Source organism: Trachypithecus francoisi, unplaced genomic scaffold, assembly GCF_009764315.1.
Source record: "Trachypithecus francoisi isolate TF-2019V2 unplaced genomic scaffold, Tfra_2.0 Lachesis_group4, whole genome shotgun sequence".
Classification (NCBI taxonomy): Eukaryota; Metazoa; Chordata; class Mammalia; order Primates; family Cercopithecidae; genus Trachypithecus; species Trachypithecus francoisi.
The window spans coordinates 30,568,711-30,586,727 of NW_022681469.1; the positions used below are offsets into that span (position 1 = coordinate 30,568,711).

The following is an 18,017-nucleotide window of genomic DNA, read 5'->3' on the forward strand; positions in this document are numbered from 1 at the left end:
GTCACCTGACTAGTGCTATAGTAAAGATGTGAGTGGAGGATAGGAGGCAGGAGGGGACACAGAAGCTCCTAGATGGTGACCTTTGTGTTGGCCTGGCGCATGTGTCCTTTCAGTTAGTCTGTGCCATTCATTTTTATAGGAGGCAGAAGATCAATGCCCCAGTAGCTCTAGGAAATATGGCACTTTCTGAGAGAATATTTAAAATTTAAAGGAATACTAAACAAAATTATGAAACTTGTATTTCTTTTTTGGAATCTACTGAAAGGTAAACTTACTTTCTTTGCTTTTTTTTTTTGACTGGGTGCAGTGGCTCACACCTGTAATCCCAGCACTTTGGGAGGCCAAGACGGGCAGATCACCTGAGGTTGGGAGTTCGAGACCAGCCTGACCAACATGGAGAAACCCCATCTCTATTAAAAATACAAAATTAGGTGGGCATGGTAGCACATGCCTCTAGGCTACTCGGGAGGCTGAGGCAGGAGAGTCCCTTGAACCCAGGAGGCAGAGGTTGCAGCGAGCCAAGATTATGCCATTAGGCTCCAGCCTGGGCAACAAGAGCGAAACTCCGTCTCAAAAAAAAAAATTGTTTTTTGTCAATAGCAGAAATAAGAGATGGGTTAATTGATCTGGCATCTAATTAAGGAAAGGCATACCTTATGGAGATTCTAGAGCATGAGCCAAGAATTGAACTCCTGGCTTTCTGGTTCCCTGCTATATTCGTATAGTAGAGGACAGAGACTTTTACTCTGAGAGGCAGATCTGCCCATATCTGATGCCTCCCAAGTGACTATGAAACCTATGAGACAGTGAGATCTGTAATTAAGTTCAGGGTTAAGTGGTTCCTGCTTTGCTTTTTAGTCCTCTAATAGGTACTTCATAAGTGATGCCGAATTAAGTGTTAGGCTGGAATTTCTCTACCATTTCAGGTGGATATTTCTTTTCTTTCTTTTTTTGTTTTTTTTTGAGACAGAGTCTTGCTCTGTCACCCAGGCTGAAGTGCAGTGGTGTGATCTCAGCTTACTGCAAGTTCCACCTCCCGGGTTCACACCATTCTCCTGCCTCAGCCTCCCAAGTAGCTGGGACTACAGGCGTCTGCCACCACACCCGGCTGATTTTTTATATTTTTAGTAGGGACGGGGTTTCACTGTGTTAGCCGGGATGGTCTCAATCTCCTGACCTTGTGATCTGCCGGCCTCGGCCTCCCAAAGTACTGGGATTACAGACATGAGCCACCGTGCCTGGCCTTTTTTTTTTTTTTTTTGAGACAAGGTCTTGCTCTATCACCCAGGCTGGAGTGCAGTGATCATGACTTACTACAGCCTTGACCTCCCAGGGTCAGGTCACCCTCCCACTTCAGCTTTCTGAGTAGCTGGGACTATAGGCATGCACCACCACACCCAGCCATTTTTTTTTTTTTTTTTTCTTTCATAGAGACAGTTGTGTTGCTCAGGCTGGTCTTTAACTCTTGGGCTTAAGTGATCTTCCTGCCTTGGTCTCCCAAAGAGCTGGGATTACAGGTGTGAGCCACCACACCCAGCATTCATATGGATATTTCTTATTAAGAGAGATCATGAGACTAAAGTTCTAAGAAGAATTAGAACAGATGAAGGAAGTAATAATAAAATTTCATTAAGAGCAGTGGTATCTTCGTCTTGATTATTTGGTACCTAACATAGTGCCTGTCTCAGAGTGCAGTGTGCGTCACTTACTGATGGAGATAAATTCTGCAAAGTTCATTATTTGGTGATTTTGTCATTGTGTGAATGTCATAGTGTACTTACACAAACCTAGATGGTATGGCCTACTACACACACAGGTCATATGGTAGAGCCTGTCGCTCCCAGGCTACAAACCTGCACAGCACAGCATGTTCTTATACTGAATGTTGTAGGCAGTTGTAACATAATGGTAAGTATTTGTGTATCTAAATGTTTCTAAACGTAGAAAAGGTATAGTAAAATGCAGTATAAAAGATAAAAAATGGTACAGGGCATTTTTGGTACAGTGTACCAAATGTACCTGTACCAAATGGTACAGGGATCTGCCCTGTATAGGGCAGATTCATTATAATCTTCTGGGACCACTGTTGTATGTGCAGTCTGTCACTGACCAAAACATCCTTATGCAAGTACATGGCTGTACTTAATAAATGGATGCCACCTGCCCCTTCCACTCTGTGTCAGGCTGCTGCCATTTGTAGTGTTGTCTTTGGTTTATCTGTGGGGGTTTGGGATCTCACTGAATTGTGTCTCCTTGTGCAGGTTGTGCATTTGCCCAGTTCATGACTCAAGAAGCAGCTCAGAAATGCCTTCTAGCTGCTTCTCCAGAGAATGAGGTAAGGAAGATATTTCCTTTACCTTATAACACAGGAGGCAGTTTGGCTTTTAGGGGCAACATCTGATATTTACACAAAGCTTTATTATTATTCTTGTCAGTAATAATGAAACTAACACTTATTTAGCACTTTGTTGTGTTAGGCACTGAACTTTACTTGCATTATCTTATTTAATCATTACATCAGCCCTTTGAGGTAGGCAGAATTATGATCTCTACTTCATAGGTGAGGAAATGGGGATAATAACGTATCTGATATTTGTTGCTTGCTGTCTGTGTCAGCCTCTATCCTAGACTGATAACATGAAAGACTAGGATAAGAAGGTATTAAGGTCATCTGTGAAGTAGAGTAGATGTTTGAGAGAGAATGTGTGTGGGTGATGGAGAATTACTCCATTTGTTCTACAATCGAGTATAATGTTATTTAATATTGCTGTTATTTCTTACGTCCTCTAGAGTAAGTATTCTATTTCATTAACTTTCTTTATAATACTAGACATTTGCCTGTTTACAGATAATTTTCCTCAATTTGGGTCTACTTTGGGACTAATCAACTCCCAGAAAATAATTTATTTACTGCTGACTGCCTGAAATACACATGTGGCCTTTTGCACAGCTATACTAAATATTGTGAGGCCCAGTGATCCATTTGTAGCTAGCTGAGCTGAAACGTCATAGGGCTTGGCTTCCATAGCATAATTGATGCTTGCCGTATCCCTTTCTGTGGTGTTCTTGTCAGGTGCTTAGTTTCTAGTTTCTACTCATTATGTGTTGTTTTTGTTTTTTTGAAACGGAGTCTCGCTCTGTCGCCCACACTGGAGTGTAGTGGCGTGATCTCCACTCACTGCAACTCTACCTCCCGGGTTCATGCCATTCTCCTGCCTCAGCCTCCCAAGTAGCTGGGATTACAGGCACACACCACCATGCCCGGCTAATTTTTGTATTTTCAGTAGAGACGAGGTTTCACCATGTTGGCCAGGCTGGCCTTGAACTCCTGACCTCAGGTGATCCACCCACCTCAGCCTCCCAAAGTGTTAGGGTTCCAGGCGTGAGCCACCGTGCTCGGCCATTATGTGTTTTAAGAAGGGGTTGTGATCTGTTACAGACTGGTGGGCTTAAACTGGATGGCCGGCAGCTCAAGGTTGACTTGGCGGTGACCCGTGATGAGGCTGCAAAGCTTCAGACAAAGAAGGTGAAGAAGCCGACTGGCACCCGGAATCTCTATCTGGCCCGAGAAGGCTGTGAGTAGGGAGATGTAACCCAGGCTTCCAAGTAGCTGGCCCTGTGCCATATCATTGATCCAGCAATAGTATGTTTGGGAGCATGTTTCAAATTAAAAACCCAAATGTTCTTTTTAACAATTTTATATGATCATTCCACTTTAATAAATGTGGCTTTCTGTTAGTAAACCTCCACTCATTTTTGTGGATTAACCGTCCCATTATCTTTTATGCCTGGTTGCCTTTTGTCTTTTTCAATAGAGGATTGGCAAGGCAAAGAGGGAGAAAGAACTCAAAATACCTTTGCTTCTTGTCATCATTTCTAATAAGAGGTTTTCATTATGACTAAAATTACTCTTTTGGATTATTCATGGATTTAAAATGTGCACTCAGTACTTTCCTTTCGTGTAAGAAAGACGATCAGAAATTAGCTTTAAATTAAAAAAAAATTAGCTTTAAATTTAAAAAAAAATTCTTTCTTCTAGGTCACACAGTATTTATCAGCTCACCTCCTCCATAGCTTCACAGCCTGTGCTAGTAATGTCCATTAGCCTTTGACACCAGCCCTCTATGGCAACATAACTGTTTTTGACTGGCTTATCTCACTGGTTAGTAATGGACCTCAAGTACATAAGGGACAGCAAAGTTAAGTTCCAAGGGCAGATTATAGATGGAACATTGTGCATTCTAAATGCCCAAAATGTATTTATGTTCCATACTTCTTCCAGGCCTTTCTTTCTGACTTTGGGCATGTACGTGAAGATTCTTTGAGGGGAGAGAAGGAGAAGAGGAATAAAATCACAAAATGTTCAGAGTTTTAGTCCTTGAGAGCAGCTCTGAGCCCAGAACTTAGCCCTGTATCCTATTTCTGGACCTAACCAAATGCCATCGTGTCCTGGCCAACATAGTCCTCTGGGCCCTGTACAAAGAGTTTGCATCATTCAAATCACATTCCTCTTGTTGCTCAGTGAAAATTCCCTTGTTGATATCTTGGCCTTTTTCCCTCTTTCTGCAGTGATTCGTGCTGGGACGAAGGCTGCGGAGGGTGTGAGTGCTGCTGATATGGCCAAAAGAGAACGGGTGAGTAGATTAGGCATTGACCTTCAGGTTCTGCGTGGCCTATAAATCAATCAAAAATAGTTATCGAATGCTCGATGTGCTCATAAAAGAACCAAGTATGGTCACAGACCATACTTACTGCCCTGTTAGAGAGAAAAGCACATAGGTGAGACAGCAAGTAACCCAACATTATACATAGTATTCTATCTGCTTTCTATGCCAGTATAAAAGAACTGTGTCTTATTCTTTGTTTCCCTAGTGCTTGGCAGTAAATGTTTGCGAACACATGCTGCTAGATCGTGCAGTAGACAGTCAGAGGCTAGGGCTATGTGTAATTAGGTGTCAGTATAAACACAGAATAATGTAGAAGGGCAAGATCAGAATGGTCTGGAGTTGTTAGGGAAGGAAGAAGATATGGCTTTTGAAAGGGGTAGCTGTCAGTTTGGAGGAGTTGGTGTCTCCAGATTCTAAAATCATTTTAGAAAAACTCCCGTCTTGGCCGGGCGCGGTGGCTCAAGCCTGTAATCCCAGTACTTTGGGAGGCCGAGGCGGGCGGATCACGAGGTCAAGAGATCGAGACCATCCTGGCTAACACGGTGAAACCCCGTCTCTACTAAAAAAATACAAAAAGCTAGCCGGGCGAGGTGGCGGGCGCCTGTAGTCCCAGCTACTCCGGAGGCTGAGGCAGGAGAATGGCGTGAACCCGGGAGGCGGAGCTTGCAGTGAGCTGAGATCCGGCCACTGCACTCCAGCCCGGGCGACAGAGCGAGACTCCGTCTCAAAAAAAAAAAAAAAAAAAAAAAAAAAGAAAAACTCCCGTCTTATGGGCATTTCCGATGTTAACCAATACCGTTATATTCCTGGCTGCTTGGTAACGTTCCCAGTCGTTTTTGCTTTTTCCCATATAACTTGCTTTCAAAAAGCCAAGCCAGCCTGGAATGGTAAAGATGCATAATCATGAACAGAATTAGTTATGGAACCTTAACATGCAGATGAGGAACAGGGGTGAGAGTGTAATGACAGCAGGAGGCAGTGTATCTTTTTTTCAGTGTGCACAGGTTCTGCGCTAGTGTTTTCAACTTTAGTAGTGAACATCTGGAAATCATAGGCTCTGGAGACCCATCCCTAACTGGAGAAATTACATAAAATTTTAAAGCCTCAAGTTTATAAGGGCATTATATACCTGTGTCTGACCACAATGCAATAATGACATGTGTAGTTTAAAACTAATTTTGTTAGCAAAAAGCTCATTCAGTGATAGGTATGCATTATACATTCACAGCAGGCACAGCTTTTCCTGACAGAAAAATAGTCTGTTGAACTTAAACATGATAGCCTTTTCAGATGTTCCTTTAATAGTCATTTTCCAGGGGATTTGTTTATTTTGTGATTTGTTGGTACTTTTACCAAACAAGAAACAGCAGGACTGAGAAGGCTTGACAAAAGAAAAACTTTTAATTGAAAACTTTTTTCTACCAACTGGTTTTGAAAAAACTAATTGGAAGAATAATGTCATCTTTCATTTCATTTTAGACACAGATCATGCAGGTACTGGGGTTTTGTGGCAGCATAGTTGAGGGTATTGCTCTAAGAGCAAAGTATGTTTCTGTGGTCGTGGATATTCCTTTGCCTCAGGGTGGCAGAGTTGAGACAAGACAGCATTCTGTCAAGTATTCTTTGAATAAGTTCCATTTCCTTTTGGAAGGATTAGATAATCAGTTGAGTTGGTGGATAGATGAGGACTGGGCATAGATGTTAACCACAGTATTATCTGTTGTTTGCTCTGGGCTACATGTTGAGCTAGGGATTTTTTTCTTTTTTTTTTTTGAGATGGAGTTTCACTCTTGTTGCCCAGGCTGGAGTGCAATAGCGTGATCTTGGCTTACCACAACCTCCTCCTCCCAGGTTCAAGCGATTCTCCTGCCTCAGCATCCCGAGTAGCTGGGATTACAGGCATGCACTACTATGCCTGACTAATTGTTGTATTTTTAGTAGAGACAGGGCGTCACCATTTTGGCCAGGCTGATCTTGAACTCCTGACCTCAGGTGATCTGCCTGCCTTGGCTTCCCAAAGTGCTCAGATTACAGGCATGAGCCACCCTGCCCAGCCTTATGTTATCTTATTTTGGCCTCACATCAGTGCTCAGAGACTGTGTTCTACTGTTCCATTTTATAGATGAAAAATTGAGGCTTTAAAATTTTATGTAATTTCTCCAGTTAGGGATGGGTCTCCAGAGCCTATGATTTTACTGTTACCCACCCACCATCTTATCCCTTTGAACTTTTCTTTCCTTATACTGGGCATTGTAAAGCTGCAGTGTGGGCAGTTTCCATCTATTTTTTATATGTATGGTTATGGGATGGAGATCATAATCTTTCCTTTTGGAGAATTTTGAGCCTTGTCTTAAAAAGAGTGAGTTGTACTGTTAACCATTGGTTGTTCTTTCAGTTTGAGCTGCTGAAGCATCAGAAACTCAAGGACCAGAATATCTTTGTCTCCCAAACCAGGCTCTGCCTGCACAATCTCCCAAAGGCTGTAGATGACAAACAGCTCAGAAAGCTGCTGCTGAGTGCTACTAGTGGAGAGAAAGGGGTGCGCATCAAGGAGGTGAGGCGTGTCCCTGTCCATCTGGAACTTTCATTCTGATCTGGGGTCATATCAAGCATTTCCCTCAGGCTGCGGTGCCAAATTTTGTTTGTTTGTTTGTTTTGAGACGAAGTCTCACTCTGTCGCCCAGGCTGGAGTACAGTGGTGCAGTCTTGACTCACTGCAGCCTCCTCTGCCTGGGCTCAAGCAGTTCTCCTGCCTCAGCCCCCTGAGTAGCTGGGACTATAGGTGTGCGCCACCACGCCTGGCTAATTTTTGTATTTTTAGTAGAGAAGGGATTTCACCATGTTGGCCAGACTGGTCTGGAACTCCTGACCTCAAGTTATCTGCTCACCTCAGCCTCCCAAAGTGCTGGGATTACAGGCGTGAGCCACCGTGCTAGGCCATCAACAGACTTTCTTCTGGACACGTTGTCAGCATGCATGGCTGAGTTTAGCAGTTTCTTGGTTTTGTTCTTTTTCTTCTAAAAATTGTCTTTTACGTCTGAATTACAGCAGAATGCAAGGAAGTCTCTGTCTGCATGAATTAATTTAGCAAGCATTTATTAAATGCCTTTTGTGTGCTTAGCATTATACTTTGTGCTATCATGTGAATTTTCTTGCAGAGAAAATAATCTGCTTTGCTTTTTGGAGAGTATTTTACTCCTAGTTAGATTCTTACCCTATAGTCAGAGTCACCTATGCCTGTCGTCAACACAGGAAGCCATGTAGATGTTCAGCAGTTGAATTAGAAAAACACTGGGTTCATACCAACTTGGTTAGGCTCTGTGAGTACAGAACTTCTCTGCCTCCACACTCCCCTTTGCATATTTCTCTTTTCTTTTTTTTTTTTTTTTTTTTAAGATGTGGTCTTTCTCTGTCACAGGCTGGAGGGAGTGCAGTGGCGACATCTCAGCTCACTGCAGCCTCCCCCTCCCAAGCTCAAGCAATCCCCCCACCTCAGCCTCCCAAGTAGTTGGGACTATAGTTACACACCACCATGCCTGGCTAATTTCTTTTTTCTTATTTTTATTTTTCATTTTTGAGATGGAGCTCACTCTGTCGTTAAGCTGGAGTACAGTCACACGATCTCAGCTCACTGCAACCTCCGCCTCCCCAGATCAAGCGATTCTCCTGCCTCAGCCTCTGAGTAGCTGAGACTACAGGCACACACCACCACGCGCAGCTAATTTTTGTATTTTTAGTAGAGACAGGGTTTCACCATGTTTGTTAAGATGGTCTCGATCTCTTGACCTCAAGTGATCCACCCGCCTCGGCCTCCCAAAGTGCTAGGATTACAGGCATGAGCCACTGCGCCTGGCCCATGCCTGACTGTTTCTTATGTTTTTGGTAGAGACAGGGTTTTGCCATGTTGCCCAGGCTGGTCTCAAATTCCTGAGCTCAGATGATCCCCCTGCTTCGGCCTCCCACAGTGCTGGGATTATAAGTGTGAACCACTGGGCCTGGCCTTGCATATCTGTGTCATACTGCTTACTATTGCCCTGGCCTCAAACCCTCAGTCAGTCACTTCTCCCCACTAGACTGAGTTTTTGAGGCAAGCGTTATCTCATTATCCCCAATCCTTGGTGTAGTACCTGCTACATAGTCATCTCTTGGTCAATACTTATTTTTAAAGTACCATTGCCAATATTTTGGGTCTGCTTTACTCTGTTTCACCACTATAAACTGTTTTCCTAATCCCTGAAAACCTCTTCAAAATGTATGGATTGGTATTTGGGACATTACATGAGAGAATGTGAATATATCAGCACATATCTGACACCACTCTTAGTAAAACTGCTCAGTGTTACTGGTTATAGGGGAGGGACAGTTGTGTAATTTCTCATATCATCTGAATACTTAGTGTCTGCACATTTAACACCTGTCATAATTTAGAGAAATTTATGTTTATTCTAAAATATTTGTATTATGTTGAATTTTCCTCCTAATTCCTTCTTATGTGTACGTATAGTGTCTCAGTAAGATGGTAAGTATCTTGAGAACAGGATCTTCATTATATGCTTCTCTTGATTCCCTTACAGTATATGACAGTTCTAGACACAGAGTGGACACTGGACGTAAACTAAATGTGGCATCCATGTGTCCCCAATACTTAGCCGTCTCCATTACATGAGAACGACAGTTTCGGTAGTAATGGCATGTAAATGATCAATTTTCTCAAAACATCCTACTGTACTTTGGTGCCCCAGATGTTTGCTACATCTGGCTTAAGGATTTAAGGGAAAACCACACTAGAGAGGATCTGAGCTGCAGGCAAAGAGAGCTGAAACTTCTGCCTGTATTTCTGAGCCTGTATGTTGGAGAGACTTTTTCCTATGCTTGAAATGTCTTTCTTATCTAAAGCCATCAGTCCTTCCTCCTTCCCTTCTTTAATAATTTCCTTCCTGAGGGCTTTTTTCAGTGGTAAGATCTATGGACAGTATTCCATCCTCAGCAATAACTTGTTACACTCTGAAAATACCATGTACCTCTCAATTTGTATGTATCATGAACAGTTGTGTTTGTATTGTGTTTGTTTTCTAACATCCAAACCTCTTTATAAATTTTCTTTAGGAAGTTTTGTTTATGTGCTTATTTTAGGTCTCTGTTGATGTCTATAAACTAGTAGAAAGCAAGAAAATATTATTTTAATCTGTTTTATGGTGTTAGGAGGTGAATTCTAATAAGATGGACACACATAAGTGTTATTCCAGTGTGATTTTTGTGATGGTGGTATAAATGAAGATTATGTTTCAATAACCTGATTTTTTTTTTTTTTTTTTTGAGACAGAGTCTCACTCTGTTGCCCAGGCTGGAGTGTAGTGGTTTCATCATGGCTCACTGCAACTTCAACCTCCCCAGGCTCAGGTGATCCTCCTGCCTCAGCCTCTTGAGTAGCTGAGGTGCCACCACACCAGCTAATTTTTTGTATTTTTTGCAGAGACAAGGTTTTGCCATGTTGCCCAGGCTGGTCTCAAACTCCTGGCCTCAAGCAGTCCTCCTGTCTCAGCCTCCCAAAGTGCTAGGATTACAGGCATGAGCCACCATGCTCACCCAATAACCTTATTTTTTTATTGACTCTATTAAAGCAGTTCATGTCAGGCAAGGCTTCTCATTCTGTAATTACTGATTTTTTTTCTTGCTCTACTCATAGTGTAGAGTGATGCGAGACCTCAAAGGAGTTCATGGGAACATGAAGGGTCAGTCCCTGGGCTACGCCTTTGCAGAGTTCCAAGAGCACGAGCATGCCTTGAAAGCCCTCCGCCTGATCAACAACAATCCAGAAATCTTTGGGCCTCTGAAGGTAAGCCTGGTCCTCTGGGGAGACTTGTTTCCCTTAGGACCACTTGCAGGAAACCAGTCTTCTCCTTTATGCCTAGTGTCCTCTGACATTTGAGGGGTGGGAAAGAGTGGCAAGTGGACAAAAAAAAAAGGTGGTTTGGGGGAAGATGTGTGAAGGGGAAAAACTCAACTCATTGCATGCACAGATTTAGAAGTCTAATGAATGACATTCTATCTCCTTCTGACAGAGACCAATAGTGGAGTTCTCTTTAGAAGATCGAAGAAAACTTAAAATGAAGGAATTAAGGATCCAGCGCAGCTTGGTACAGAAATTAAATGGTCCATATTTTTAAGGACATAATTAAACTCTTCTGTTTTGTTCAGTTTGTGCTTCTGCTCTCTTAGAGTAGTTCTCCCCTCAATTAGGTTTTTTTTGCTCCCAGTTCCCTTTAGTCCCTGTTCCCTAAGCCTCTCCAGGCCATCTTCTTATCTGCTGGCCCATGTCTGATAGCTCTACAGCAGAAGGGAAAGGAAGGAGAGAGGAAGCAGACCAATGTTATTTCCAGTCAGCCGTTCTTTACAATGTTTGGTGATAGTACGTGCCAAAATTAATGGTTGAGGTTAAGGTTTCCCGTTACTTGTAGATTTCAGTTATCTCTTCCATATTTTCTTTTATTAGTTGGCTCCAGAAGTGTTAAGCCTGATAGTTTTATACAGTTTTTAATCTGGTGTGCTATAGAGGGTGGAGCAGGGACTTCAGGAATAGGTGTACTCATGCTCATACTCTGGCTCTGCCCTTTTTGCTGCATGTTCCTTGGCAGTTATTACCGCTCTGAACTTCAGTTTGTAAAATGGGTGGACAACATCTGCCTTACATGATTGCTGAGGACTAAATGAGATAATACATGTCCATCATCTAGCATACTGCATGGTCAACACACAGTTAGTACTCATTCTCTTACCCATCTTCCCCCAGGACATGCAGGGCCAGATTATTCTTGACTCTTATTCTTAGAGCTCTCATTGATATTGCACAGCAAAATTCACTTGCGTATACAGCAAACATTTGTAGTCTTTGTGGTGTATACTAAGAGCATTACCAACAGATGAGCCATTCTGGTGGTTAATGCAATGGCCCTCAGTTGGAAAATCTGGGATCTGGTTATTGTTCAAGGCAACTTTGTTACCCTAGATAATAGAATTGCTTATTACTGTTGGCCATTGTTTCAGAGGTGATTCTGAAGCTACCAGTTTTGTTTGTTTGTCTGTTTGAGATGGAGTCTTGCTGTGTTGCTCAGGTTGGAGTGTGGTGGTGCAATCTCAGTTTGCTTAACCGCCACCTTCTGGATTCAAGTGATTCTCCTCCCTCAGCCTCCCGAGTAGCTGGGACTACAGGTGCACCCCACCATGCCTGGCTAATTTTTGTATTTGTTTGGAAGAGACAGGGTTTCACCCTGTTGGCCAGGCTGGTCTCGAACTCCTGACTTCAAGTGATCCACCTGCCTCAGCCTCCCAAAGCCCTGGGATTACAGGTGTGAGTCACTGAGCCCAGCCTTGTTTGTTTTTTAACATCCAAATTACTTTATTTGTTGCCTGGATTTATATTCATACTGTTCTTTTGTGTAAAAATGCCTCTACTCACTTTGCATATGCAGATCAAATGATCCCTTTCAAGTAGCATTCCTCCACCTCTCTCAAAAGATAAAGGCCGTCTTTACTTGATTTTCATGAACTTCCTTAAGCTGTGTAGTTTTTTTTATTTTGGTTTATTTGTGTATGCATCTCTTGTCTCCACCTGGCTGTGAGTCCTGAAGGGTAGACACTTTTTTTTTTGTATCCTAGAAACAGACTGGCATACAATAGGCATATAATAAATGTTCATTGTATCTGGATTTCTAAGGTGAAAGGGAAGAACAACACACACTTATCATTGCATTAATTTCACTTGAATCTTCTGTTTCTTCCACTTCAGTGCAAATACTTCTGTAACATCCTTGATGCCTTCCTTTCCACAGTGTCTTTTCCTTGTCGTCTTCGCTTCATTTATTCCATTCCTAATGTTCTTCCTTTCTTGAAAACGATCCGAGTTTCTGACCTATGTCATTTTTCTTCTCTCTGAAGAGATTTATTTGGTATTTCTTGCAGACAGGGTTACTGGCAACAAATTCCCTCCATTTTCTTTTGTCTGAGTAGGTCTTGTCCTTAACTTTTGAAGGATAAGTTTATCAGATACAGTATTGCAGGTTGGTGATTTTTTTTCTTTTAAAACTTTAAATATTAAATATCTCACTTCACTCCCTTCTTGCTTACATGATTTCTGAAGAGAAGTCTTGGAAATCTCTCTGAACTTACTCTGGTTTGGGAGGGTGCCTATTAAAAACAAAAGAGAGAGAAATTTGATATAATCTCATCCTTGTTCCTCTGTAGGTAAAATTTTTCCTGTGTCTGGCTTCTTTCAAGATTTTATCTTTGATTTTCTGCAGTTTGTCTATGATATGACTAGTTGTACATTGTTTAGTATTTATCTTATTTGGTCTTAGAGCTCTGAGTTCCTTGATCTGTGGTTTAGTGACTGTCATTAGTTTTGAAAAATTCTCAGCGCTTATTACTTCATTATCTTTTCTGTTGCTTGCTTTCTTCTTGTATTCTCTTTCTACATAGGTTACACCTTTGATAATTGTCCCACCTACTGGCTTTTGAATCTTGGGCATGCACTCTCCCTTGTTTCTGTGTTATGGGAAGGGGAATGGTTATTTTGTGCCCCCCACCCAGTAACCATCTGTTACTGTGGCAGGGCTTGTGAACTACATGTATTCACTTTCCTCTAGTCTCCAACTGCGTGGGGGAAGAATTCCTCTTCTTTCATCTAGCTCACATAAAGCTCATCTTCTGTTGAGTATTTGCAGCAAACAAAGCTCATCCAGAAACCAGATGGCATTTTCTTGTTTTATGCAGCAAAAAGTGAGATCCAAGCCTGCAACTGGTGAGCCTCAGAAGGGGAAACCAGAGCCTGCAAAAGACCAGCAACAGAAGGCAGCTCAACACCACACAGAGGAACAAAGCAAGGCGCCCCCAGAGCAGAAGGGGAAGGCGGCCTCTACCTTATGGACCGGATTCCAGACCAAGGCTGAAGTGGAGCAGGTGGAGCTGCCTGATGGAAAGAAGAGAAGAAAGGTCCTGGCACTCCCCTCACACCGAGGCCCCAAAATCAGGTGAGATGCAGGAAAGCAACAGCATAGAACAGTGGGTGGGTTCTAAGCGGGTTTGTTTTTGCTGAGTTCTTTTCTCTTTGTGGCATTTGTTTGGTTGAAAAGGATGCTTGGTGCTATGTATTCCCACACACGGGGTTAACACGTGAGTCTTCAACACCGTCAGAGATGTCACTCTTAGATCAGTGGCAGAGAGACCTCCTAGGGCAGGCTTTTGTGCCCCTTTTCTCCTCTTTTAAAGAGCTTCCTGTTGTCCAGATGGCCATCTCTGCCAGCTGAGGCCACATACTTGAGGTTCAGTGGTAGTTTCTGTTTGGGGCAGCAGATTAGTGCTCTACAAAAATAAATCTTTATAAAATATTTGTTAAATAAACGAAGGTTTTTGAGATATCCATGGGATTTTATATATTTATTTATTTTATTTTATTTTTAGAGACAGTGTATTATTCATTTCTTCCACTGCTATAAAGAAGTACCTGAGACTGGGTAATTTATAAGGAAAAGAGACTTAATTGGCTCATGGTTCCACAGGCTGTATAGGAAGCATGACAGCAGCTGCTTATCTTCTAGGGAGGCCTCAGGAGACTTAACCATAGTGGAAGGTGAAGTGGGAGCCTGCACTTCACATGGCCAGGAGCAGGGGGAAGGCACATTTTAAACAACCAGATCTTGCGGTAACTCGTTCACCGTCATGAGAACAGCACTGAGGGGATGGTGCTAAACCATTCATGAAGGAGTCATCCCTATGATCCAGTCACCTCCCACCAGGCCCAGCCTCCAACATTGGGGATTACAATTCAACATGAGATTTGGGCAAGGACACAGATCCAAACCATGTCACAGGGTCTTACTCTGTTGCCCAGGCTAGAGTGCAATGGCATGATCATAGCGCACTGTAACCTCGAACTCCTGGACTCAATCCACCTGCCTCAGCCTTCTGAGTAGCTGGGACTTTTTAATTTTATTTTAGTAGAGACAGGGGGTTGTTATGTTGCCTAGGCTGGTCTCAAGCTCCTGACATCAAGCAGTTCTAAGTATACGAATACTGAGCTTTCAGAGGGGCTGTTGCAGTATCCCTTTTTAGAATGACTTAACATATCATGGGCTTGGGAAGGACCAGTGTACAAAGAGGAATTTTATCCCTTGAGCTAAGAGAACCTAGGAGTGTCAAATTAGAAGAAGGACTCAAGATGACACTCAGCCATTTTATTTCAGGTTGCGGGACAAAGGCAAAGTGAAGCCCATCCATCCCAAAAAGCCAAAGCCCCAGATAAGCCAGTGGAAGCAGGAGAAACAGCAATTATCTTCTGAGCAGGTGAGTTCTGCAGGACATTCAGCTTTGGTATGGCATGGTTCTGCCAGATTGTAGCCATGTTTGTACCTTGATTAGCTGCCCCAAAAAGAAAGACTTCTGTGTAGGACAGTAGCTTTTTAGAGAATGTTGAGGTATATAATATAAAAGTGGAGAGAAAAAAGTAAAATGAACCTCCATGTATCTGTTCCTCTGTTTCAGCAGTCTCCTTGTTTTACGTATTCCCCATAACATGCTTTCCCCACTAGAGTATGTTAAAGCAAAGCCCATTTCACATGTAAATATGTCTCATATGAAAATGAAACATTGCTCAGAAAAACCTCAGATTGCATCTCTGATGAGGCCTTAAACACACACACCTTATGCCATTATAATATCTAATGAAACTAATAAGCCCTTTATCATCTACTACACAAATGATATATTAAAGCCATATTAAAATTTCCCCAATTGCCTGAAAAATATGTTTTTGTACTTGGTTAGTATGAGTCAGGATCCGAAGTCCACACATTATACTTGGGTTTTTAATTTCTTAAATCATTTTTTTCTTCTCTAATATCCATTTTCCCTTACCACCCTTTTTTCCATGCTATTCATTTATTGGAGAAACCAGGTCATTTGTGTTACATTTTTAGCCATTTGCTTCCTTGTGGTGTCATTTAACTTGTCTCTGTGACACCCCATCTTGCCTGTCACCTGGTAGTTAGTTCGGTCTGGTAGCTTGATCAAATTTAGTTTTCTTTTTTTTTATTTTTTTTGATATGGAGTTTTGCTCTTATTGCCTAGGCTGGAGTGCAATGGCACAATCTCGGCTCGCTGCAACTTCCGCCTCCCGGAGTAGCCTCCCAAGTAGCTGAGATTACAGGCACGCACCACCATGCCCAGCTAATTTTGTATTTTTAGTAGAGACGGGGTTTCACCATGTTGACCAGGCTGGCCTCCAACTCTTGACCTCAGGTGATTCGCCTGCCTTGGCCTCCCAAAGTGCCGGGATTACAGATGTGAGCCACCGTGCCTAGCCTCAAGTTCAGTTTTCTTGACTAGAGTATTTCATGGGTGGTGTGTGTGTTTCTTTACATCACCTGAGACACATACTACCTGGTTGCTCATTTTTAGTGATTCTGAGATTGATCAGTAGATTTGAGGATTGTCTGCCTTGTCCCTCCATTGATGAAATCCCCAGTTAGCCTTTCATGTAATGGCCTTAGCAATTATTGATGAGTGTTACCAGATCCATTATTTCATTATGGGTTACAGAATGCCGATTATTTAAACTTCTATCCTTTTGCATTTTTAAATAGAACTCTTGAAAGAAAAATCTTCCTTTGTCAATTATTTGGTTACCACAAAATATCATTTGTATAGGAAAGACAGGATAAATGCTTGATTTTTTTTTCTCTCTCTCTCTCTGTATTAGTTTTCAGAGTAATGAGCTGTTGCCATACCGGCTCATTTTTTAGTATTATGAAATCCTGACTTTTCATATACTTGATGTGTTTCAAATACTGTCATTATTCTTACTCTGTCTAAGGCTGGCAGAAGCCCCTGCAGATTGGCTTCTGAGTCTTTCTAATGTGGCCTGTTTGTCTGGTAATATCCTTGCTTTCTAGTGCAGGATGTCCAGGCTGAGCTCAGGTACCTCTTTCCCAGTCCTGACATTAGCCATTTTTCCCAAGGAGCCCTAGTTCCTTTTAGTAGTAAACGGTGGTCCTACATTCTTGAATACTTGAAGTCAAGCTTTCTTCTCCCCTTTCCTAGTCTCTTTCATTTAAGGGTAGAAGCAGCATTAGCTTCCCATCCTACTCAAGAAATCTGCGTCTGGGAAGTTTCTGACCTATACCATACTATATTATAGATCTCTGAAATCCTGTGAGCAGTGTTCTTGGGGAGGGAATGGGCAAGCAAGAATGGCCAGATTCTGTGCTGGCTTATCTGCTTTGAGGCTAAAGTGAGGCTTTGGGAGCTAGAGTGAGAGAGGCCCTTGAGCCCCCAACACAGTGTGTTAGACAGGGGAGTTAGTCAGGCCCTGCTTCCTGTGCACTGTTGGTCTAATTTCTTACCAGTAGATGATTCTGTTTGAGCCTTTCTCTCCAAGGGTCTCTCTCTAGAAACCTACCCCTTTCTGGTAGACATGATCTCTGTACACACTTTCTCTCTTGGGTGGCCTGAGGGTAGGGTGATATATAGTCTTCGAAATCAATTTTATTATGTTTCTAATCCTTTCACTTGTAGGTATCTAGGAAAAAAGCGAAGGGAAATAAGACGGAAACCCGCTTCAACCAACTGGTCGAACAATATAAGCAGAAATTATTGGGACCTTCTAAAGGAGCACCTCTTGCAAAGAGGAGCAAATGGTTTGATAATTGATGATGCCAGCGGGCTGGGTAAGAAGCTGGGTTGTGTACTTTCTAGTGACACTCCTGGGCTCCTCCCCATCCCCCATGTCTCTCACTGAGGGAAAGAAAATCCCTGAGGGCACTGCCACTGTGCTGGGAGGCACCCTGGACTGTGTACATCTGAACTTTGGTCCATCCTTTGATGAGTGGTTCGTTAGCCACAAAGAAATATCTGAAAGACATCATGATGCTTCTTGCATATTATCCAGATTATTGTATGAAGTTGTGTCTATAATTATTACCAATTTTTGTTCTTTATTTCTCAAATGGAAACAATTGAAAAAGCATTCTGGAGTGCTGAATTTTTAAGATGTATATTTTGTTAAGCGTATTCTCTAAATGAGATACTGTGTGGCTTTTTAGTAACAATGTCATTTCTAATATGTGTGACTCCTTTATTATGTATGAACATCCTTTGACAGTCCTAATTCAGCTCTATAGTCTTACACACTGCAGGAACTAAGTGACAGTAGAGAAAAATGCTTTCTAACCTAATCACTGCAGGCAGAGACACTTGGAAAAGAATGGGGGGAGGTGGGGCCTGGCAGAGAGCAGCACTTACGTGTTTGTCAAATGAGGGGATTTCCAGTTGAATTGGTCTGCAGTGGCCTAAAGACAC

The 18,017-nt window shown here is 42.4% G+C and overlaps 1 protein-coding gene across 2 annotated transcripts in view; it reads left to right on the top strand.

Moving 5' to 3' along the window:
* RBM28 (RNA binding motif protein 28) overlaps nt 1-17,796 on the top strand; it is a 32,625-nt gene extending 14,829 nt beyond the window's left edge. The window contains exons 11-19 of one of the 2 annotated variants that reach the window (XR_004432713.1): nt 2,262-2,335; nt 3,440-3,575; nt 4,570-4,634; nt 7,063-7,221; nt 10,354-10,503; nt 10,730-10,820; nt 13,437-13,693; nt 14,906-15,005; nt 17,235-17,796. Coding sequence is in view for 1 of the 2 variants with exons in the window: in XM_033192044.1 (XP_033047935.1) it covers nt 2,262-2,335; nt 3,440-3,575; nt 4,570-4,634; nt 7,063-7,221; nt 10,354-10,503; nt 10,730-10,804; nt 13,437-13,693; nt 14,906-15,005; nt 17,235-17,369 (1,151 nt within the window). In the remaining variant the exon portion in view is untranslated. The remainder of the gene's footprint in view (nt 1-2,261; nt 2,336-3,439; nt 3,576-4,569; nt 4,635-7,062; nt 7,222-10,353; nt 10,504-10,729; nt 10,821-13,436; nt 13,694-14,905; nt 15,006-17,234) is intronic. The other variant, XM_033192044.1, reaches the window with a different exon arrangement.
* Nucleotides 17,797-18,017: the final 221 nt, after the last annotated feature.